This window comes from Apis dorsata, unplaced genomic scaffold (assembly GCF_000469605.1).
Source record: "Apis dorsata unplaced genomic scaffold, Apis dorsata 1.3 scaffold_156, whole genome shotgun sequence".
In the NCBI taxonomy this organism is placed as follows: domain Eukaryota; kingdom Metazoa; phylum Arthropoda; class Insecta; order Hymenoptera; family Apidae; genus Apis; species Apis dorsata.
The window spans coordinates 610,330-618,581 of NW_006263446.1; the positions used below are offsets into that span (position 1 = coordinate 610,330).

The following is an 8,252-nucleotide window of genomic DNA, read 5'->3' on the forward strand; positions in this document are numbered from 1 at the left end:
GCATTGCAAACGTTATATTGTATAATAATAATGTATTAAAGATGGTATATCGATAATTCGACGTAGTCTAGAAAATTCTTTGGAAACTTGCTTTCTTTTTGTTAATGTACTTTCATATTTTTTGTTTAATTGTTAGACAATTAATTAAAAAGACTATAAACTTTCAAAAAAAAGATTCGAAATGATTATTTTCTCAGGAAAGTGCAAATACAAGTATAATATAAGCATTTTTTTTTTAATTCTTTCTTACTCGAGGAAAGCCAATGCTATTTAAATATTTAAATAGGAAGAATTCTTTTTTTTCGAGGAAATTTTAATTTAATTTAACTCATTTCAATTTTTTATAAATTCTATTTTTTTAAAAATTCAGAATTTAACATCTCTACTTTATCAATCAATTGTTTCTTAAGTTAATTATTAATATACGTTAAAAATTTCAAACAAATTCAGAATTAAATATACGTTTCTAACCCAATCATTAATCCATTTACATTGCATATGCAAATATGCAAATGGACTCGAGACTGTACTTATTACTTAAATTTTACATCTTTCCATTTTATTTATTTATTTATTTTTTTCCCTTCTCCCTATAATTCTAAGCCTACACTTTCGTTACATACAAAAATTGCGTGTTATCCAAATAAATAGCAGCCTTATTCCAACACTCGTTTCCTCTTTGGTCACGATTCACCTAACATCTGCACGTGACGATAATCTTCGTGTTTCGCTGATGAACAAGTGTAGTGTATCGTAATTAAATCGACTCGATATTTTACAAGGAGAGGCAACTTTCACGCGGCTAATACCGATAAGAGGCTGTTAGCGGAGCGTTTTAATTACAATCGAGATCGGTTATCGTTCACCAAACGCGAGCTCGCCGTTTCCGGCAATACGAAAAGAAAATTCCAAGCATTTATGATTATAACTCATGCGTACGTAAAATAAACAATAAAGCAACTCGATAGCTACGAATGGAAAAAGAAGAATAGGGAATTTTTATTCTCTAAGAATTCTATTTAATTGTTACTAGAAATTAATTTTTAGAGTTGGATATCCTGAAAATTTTCGAAAGTGTATATTTACTTTTCTTCTCTCTTTTCTTTTTTGTTAAAAACTAATTTACAAAAATTAAATTTACAATTAAAATTATATTTAGAGATGCAGAATCGAGAATTGTTCCTTTAGATTTGCAAAGTTTGTTCAAAATCAAATTTTTATTTTTTAGAATTCAATTTCAAATAATTCACTAGTTAACTAATAGTAACAATTTATTTCTCTAGCCTCATTTATAACTTTGATTCAATCTATATTAATTAAAATTCATAATCCACAAATATAATTCGATTATAAGGTAGACTAAAAATTTCTTCAAACGACTTCGAACGATGTCGAATCATCACCAACCATGCCGCATCGTTAGAAACGCGTTTTCTAATATCACGGGATGACTCGTGACGTTTCTCGACAGGTTGGATACTTTTTTATATATACATATATATATAAACAAGAAATTGTCGCTGTTTCGAAGACGATTACACGGGGACAAAACGTGGAAAGCATGTAATTGGTGTTGGCCATCCATCTGGTCACACCTGGAGTACTTTCCAGGTCGGAAGATGTAGTCCTTGCTTAGGCACCTATATTATTTCACATTATTTTATCCGTTCAAATGTTTTGCGATTTCAGGGTAGCAATTTGTGCGGCAAGTGAAAGCATGGATCGATTCCGATCTATGGATCCTGTGAAAAATGTGTGATACTTTATCTTAATATGGGAGAGTATCCCCCTCTTCGATGAATTGGCGTGTTCATTGTTATCCTGTTGAATGAAAGACATATTAAGTTGTAACTTATGTCAATAATTTTAGAAGATATTCGATCCTCTTTATATAATATTTTTATGATGGCATGAAAAATTCTATTCATTTTCTATTTAAAGAGCGAACTGCATTAATTCCTTGCCTTTGTTACTTAATTTCATTCAAAACTCTAATCATTCAAAAATCTAATCTAACTTATATCAGTTAGAAAAAAAGATATTCAGAGTTTTGTATAAAATTTGGAGCAAAATTTTTTTCTATTATTATCTATTAACATTAAATTATCTACTAGTAATTGAATAACCATATTTTTATCTGAATTGAAATCAATAGCAATCTATACAAAAAAAAAATACAATCAGTCAATTTTGATTGTTTCCAATATTAATCTCGTTATCGCATAGGTAAACGTTATCGAATTGAAATTTCTCACGCACGTTCTCTGATTACAGGCGACGATATACCAGGAACAATCGTGGTTCGTGTCGGAAACAATCGGCCGGACTTGGGAACGAATCCAATTTGCAATCGTTTCACCGGCCCTCTCGAAGAAGGCCAACCTCTTTTCCTACCCTGCAATCCTCCTATGCCAGGAGCTTTCGTTTCCGTGCATTTGGAGGCAAATACACCGACACCAATCCCAGTCCAACTCTCTTTGTGCGAGGCTTTCGTGTATACTGATCAGGTGCATACCACAGAATTTACTTGAAATGGGTAAAAAATGTTAAATTGTGTCAAAAGTTCTTTTCTTTATTTGATTTGGCAATTTTATGAAATTTTATGAAATATTATTGTAAGTACAAAAAAAAATAAGAAATCTTTTGGAACAATTTGATATCTCATACTTGCTTGAAAAGAGATCTCAAAATTAATGATTTTAAAGTACTTTGAATATAAAAATGTACAAAAATATCAAATCAAAATTGAGAGTTCAATTCAGTTTGAAAACTCATCAATATTCAATAAGTTCTTCTTTTGAGTTGTATGTCACTTTTTTTTTAGCAAATATGTAATATTTCTCTTATTATTTGTATCATTTTTGGAAATAGGAATTTTTAATAATAGATTAATAATAAGTAAGGTTTTTGAAAAGTATGTTATTTTTTTCTAATTAATTATTTCTTTGCACAGGCGCTTCCTATTGAGAGATGTCCACAATTCAGAGATCAACCACCAGGTTCAACAGCAACTTATAATGGAAAGTGTTATATATTTTATAATCGGCAACCAATGATATTCAGGGAGGCGTTATCGTTCTGTCGTGCACGAGGTGGAACTTTAGTGGATGAAAGCAATCCTGCGTTGCAAGGATTTATTTCATGGGAATTGTGGAGGAGGCATAGGTAGTCGTTTAGAAAAATCACAATATAGAATTCTATGAAACAAATATAAATGATTAAATGAAAAATCTTTGAACATTTTTGCATTTTTTTTCACTTATTGCAACTCTAAATATTATCTTCTTACATAATTCAATCACTTAAAATTAATTCAAGTGACAAAATTTTATTCATATTTTATTATTTACAAATTATAATTAACGTAGAAAATAATTGAAAAAATTCTCAATATCTCTTTCAATAAAGATTTTTAAAAACTATATATTTTATGTCCCTGTTAAGAAGCGACACCTCGAGTCAATACTGGATGGGTGCAGTGAGAGATCAGAAGGATCGCACGGTTTGGAGATGGACAGGAAGCGGCGAGGAGGTATCCGTTTCTTTCTGGAGCTTGCCTCAAGGAACCGAAGAGGACTGTGCTCGATACGATGGTAGCAGAGGCTGGCTTTGGTCTGATACTCCTTGCACGGCTCGATTAAATTTCATCTGTCAACACCGTGAGTACCTGGTATAAGTTTCAAACTAACGTCGCTTCCGTATTCCTTTCTCTCATTATTATCAAATTATACAATGACACGAATATCTTTTTCTGTCTGTGAATGCGCTAGATGATATAGAATGATGTAATGTGATAAGCTGAGAATCAATAATCACCGGATTTTCATGTGAAATCAAATTTTTATAAATCAATGATTATAAGATTATAAAGAAATGGAGTTTGAATAAAAATTTGCTTTATTCCTCAAATATCATAATTAATGGTATTATATTTAGATATTTTTTATTTTTTTGCATGTGTTGTCAATATTTTATAAATTCTGTTGAGAATTTTATTTATTTGTCATGTATATAATTTTCAAACTCTAAACAAGAATTAACAAATAAATTTTTCTTGATTTTTTTAGGACAATAAAAATAACATTGTCTATTATTTTTCATTCTCTTTCAATTTAAAGTTTCAATTAGAAATATTTTTATATACTCATAAATTCCAAAAAGCAGAAAAAAAATCATCAGTATAAGTTCTCCCAACTATAAACCACAGATTATGGTCCATCATAATTCCTTTTCTATCACTGAACATAAAAATAGCAAGCAATTTCAGTCAAATAAAAAGAGGTAAGAAAAAATGAAATTCTTTGTTTGCTGTTAGAACCACGAGCATGTGGTCGACCAGAACAGCCGCCGAATTCCACGATGACGGTGACCACAACCGCAGATCGGAATTCCGGAAGTGCATACGAAGTTGGCGCGACCGTGGAATATACTTGTAACGCTGGTAGCCTTCTTATAGGACCGTCCAGTCGCACTTGTCTCGATACTGGCTTCTACAACGAGTTTCCACCTGTGTGCAAAAGTAAGAAGCATACTACTCAACTATGGAGGAAGCCAGAGTAACTGCAAAAAAAAAAAAAATGTAAAACAAGTTTCTTTGTATTTTTAGATACTTGTTAACATTTGATTAGACATCAAATATAATATTTTACAAAAAAAAAATTAATAGAAACAAAAGACAAATTTATAACAAATATAAATAACGAGCAATAATTGTATTGTAAAATATTGTAAAATATTATTTCTTAATAAGAACAATAACTAATAACTTTGTAAATAATTGTAAAGTATTATTCCTTAAAATAGAAATGTAAATACAAGAACAGTAGTATTCTAAAATATTATTTCTTAATGGTAAAATAATGTCAATGGCTGAAGATTTCTAGTTATAAGTTCTTCAATAAACATTGCTTCTCTCTCATAGTTGGACAGTATAAGGATCAGAAAGAAATATAGAGACCAACTTGGTGAACCATATATGTATCGTTATATCGATGTTAAATTCAACATTCTACTCGTTTCAGGCATCGAGTGCGGTTACCCAGCAAACATAAAACACGGAGGCTACACACTTATCAACAATACCGTTAGTTATCTCAGTCAGGTGCTTTACTCCTGCGATGAAGGATACGAGATGACTGGTAAGAATTTATCGTGGCGCTAGCCATTATTTCTTGATTGTTTGATAAATGGATATCGTTTGTAAATAATACTCTGATACGTGTGTTCGAAAATGCTTTATAAAGGAGCAGTTTGAGGAAATTGGTAAGCATGTCTTGTTTGGTAAATGATAGTAATGATAGTTTCAGTTTGTTTCTTTTTTTAGTATCTTGATTTTTATTATTTTTTGGAGCAATATATGAGATGAATATATTTGAAATATGATAATGAATTTGTAAAGTAATTAATAGTAAAAATTAAAATAAATGAAGATAGATTTTTATTAGAATTTTATTGTTTAAGTAATTTTTACTTAATTTAAATTTATGTAAAAATTTCTATTAAAGGTCGTGCAAGATTGACTTGTGACATCGATGAGCGTTGGAATGGACCACCGCCGCGTTGTGAACCAATCCTGTGCGATCCTCCAACACCGGTGCCGCACAGTTACATCCAAATCGATGAAATCGACGAAACCGAAACAATGCCATCGAAATCGAACTTTAATCGAAGTCTTCTCGTAGGCAGTATTGTCACTTATACTTGTGAAAAAAATTATAGACTCACTGGGCACCGACAAATATTATGTTTACCCACTGGATTGTACGATCACATCGCACCCACCTGCATAGGTAACTGATTCATTCATTAATATAAATAACAAAATATAAAAATTTTAACTAAACTTTTGTCTCTTCCTACAAGCTCAAGAAATCCATCTCTTCATTCATCGTAAAACCAAAATTCTTTCATTCAAAGAAGAATTTCCACAATTCCTGAAATACTTACATACTTGGACAATTGTCACACTATAAATCTAATCTCTAAAATAAACAGGATACAGGACAGCACATTGTTTAAAATCGCATGACTTCTATTCTTTACAATAAAATATCTGAAAGAAAATCAGAATAAATTTTATTACAGAGGAACCACGCACCACAGTGACCGCCCCACCCCGAATAACTGTACGAACAACGACTGCCAGAACTCGGCAACCATTCTTACCGCCACGAGTCCGACCCACAACAATCTCGACGACCACAACCACGACCACCACCTCTGTACCACCTCGAAGAGTGGCCAGCACCGCTGAATTACCCGCGACGGTTCGCGAAACCATCGCGAGGAAACCGAATGTCGGTCTTCAGAGGCCAGCACCTCCTCCTTCGCCACCTTTGAACGATGACAGCAGTGATCATCCTCAGGACAACGAGATTTCGGGTAGTGGGGTGGATAATGCACAGGTTGGGATTGGAACCGGTGTTCCAGAACCTTCTGGACCTTACAGAGTGGACAATGCCGACCACACAAGTAACACTCATCAAGCGAAATTAAATCTAGGCGCTGTGATTGCCTTGGGTGTCTTCGGCGGTTTTGTATTCCTAGCCGCTGTAATCACCACCGTTGTAATACTTATACGCAGGTAAAGGAAAATCATTAAAGTAAATCCGTGATTCACGTGATTCTCTTTGTCTCTGTGATCAAAATTTTTAGTTGCACCAAAAGTAACGCCTGTTGTAATAATATTAGATTGTACTTTGTATATTTTATATTTTATGTTATTTTTGTTTGTGATATATTGTTTTTTTTTTTTTTTGCTTATTCGTTTAGTGTTAACTGTAATATAACTTCCATGCTAACTTTAATAAGAATCAAAATAGAAAATTAATTTAGGATAGTGATTCTTTTATTTTCTAAAAGACTGAATTTTTTGATATACATTAAGTAATACAGAGTGTTCGATTACCAGAAATTTAAGGAATTCTTCAAATTAATAATGACTAATTATTTTTTAAAATTTTGAACATTTGTAACTGAACACCCTGTATATTTTTGATTTGAAGATCTTTACATCATGAAATTATATTTATAATCATCTGTATTTTAGTATCTGCAATTTTATTTTTAATTTTCTTCAATTTCTTAACAGGCATTATTTCTTGGGCAAACTATACATAACTATAGCTTTTCTATATATACAATACATGACTCTATGTGTATACTGTATCGCTTACTCTATATTTGTTCAAACTGTCTTTATTCTTTCGTCTATCTTCTTGTCTTCTAATCTCTTCTAATTTAATCGCGTATTTTTTCAAAATACTGTAATTTGTTGTATAACAAAGGGTTGTTACGTGTAAAGAATAATTTCTAAGTCCTCTTGATTTTTATTATTGTATTTTTTTTTTTTTCAATATTATCAATTGATAGTATTATAATGTAATTTCGCTGCAACTGTAAAAGCTTTTCCTACTTTAAGTAAAAAAATACAAAATTATTAGATAAAAGTATTTTTTAAGAAATTTCTATCTATATATCAAATAATAATCATTATTATAAATTCAAACATTTTGAATATGATAAGAATTATAATGTCAGAAAATTTAAGAGCTGATTATTCAAGATAAAGAAGAATAAACGAAAAATCATTCCTTGAAAAATCATCCCTTAAACTTTTGCCAACTATATACCCTATTATACCCTATAATAATTATTATATCTATATAAATATATAGGGTGTTATATATTCGTGGATTCTAAAGACGAACATAAAAGTTTCTGTAAAATATTTATTGAAGTTTATTTATTAAGTTACAAACAATCGAATATAAATTGTTTATGTCATATTATATATATTTTTTTATATACTTCATCTTAACCTTAAAAATCAATCCTTAAAAAATTATCCCACGAATATATCTAAACTTTCCAAACCAATGAAAAATTGATCAAAAAAAAAAAAATCAAAGAATAGAAACTTAATCAAACCATCGTCAAAATAGAAATAAAATATAGTAAAAAAAAAATTAAGAAATAAAAAAAAGAAAAGTTGATCAGAGGAAATTAGGCAACGATCAAGAATATAACAATTAACACTGAGCCCGTTTGCGTTGCGGTGGTTAGCGGCAGTGGCAGGGTCAGAGGAAGGCGCCGCAGGGGGCTTGGTGGGGTTGGTGCGTTGAGGGGTGGGGGTAGTGGTGGCCTTGGAAGGGGTGACGCCGGGATGCCCTCGCGTTGGTACACGCTACTGGCGCTGCCCTTCCCCGACCAGCACCTGGGGCGCCGCGATTTGACGGCACGCCGCGGCACCG

At 31.6% G+C, this 8,252-nt stretch overlaps 1 protein-coding gene across 8 annotated transcripts in view; it reads left to right on the forward strand.

The window, feature by feature from the left end:
* Nucleotides 1-8,252, forward strand: part of LOC102680844 — a 36,579-nt gene that overhangs the window by 25,521 nt on the left and 2,806 nt on the right. For 7 of the 8 annotated variants that reach the window (XM_031509456.1, XM_006613544.2, XM_031509457.1 and 4 more), the window contains 7 exons: nucleotides 2,275-2,507; nucleotides 2,954-3,165; nucleotides 3,445-3,659; nucleotides 4,316-4,519; nucleotides 5,022-5,138; nucleotides 5,505-5,789; nucleotides 6,085-6,583. In XM_031509456.1, the coding sequence (XP_031365316.1) occupies nucleotides 2,275-2,507; nucleotides 2,954-3,165; nucleotides 3,445-3,659; nucleotides 4,316-4,519; nucleotides 5,022-5,138; nucleotides 5,505-5,789; nucleotides 6,085-6,583 (1,765 nt within the window). Of the gene's footprint in view, nucleotides 1-1,813; nucleotides 1,848-2,274; nucleotides 2,508-2,953; nucleotides 3,166-3,444; nucleotides 3,660-4,315; nucleotides 4,520-5,021; nucleotides 5,139-5,504; nucleotides 5,790-6,084; nucleotides 6,584-8,252 lie in introns of those variants that run through there. The other variant, XM_031509459.1, reaches the window with a different exon arrangement.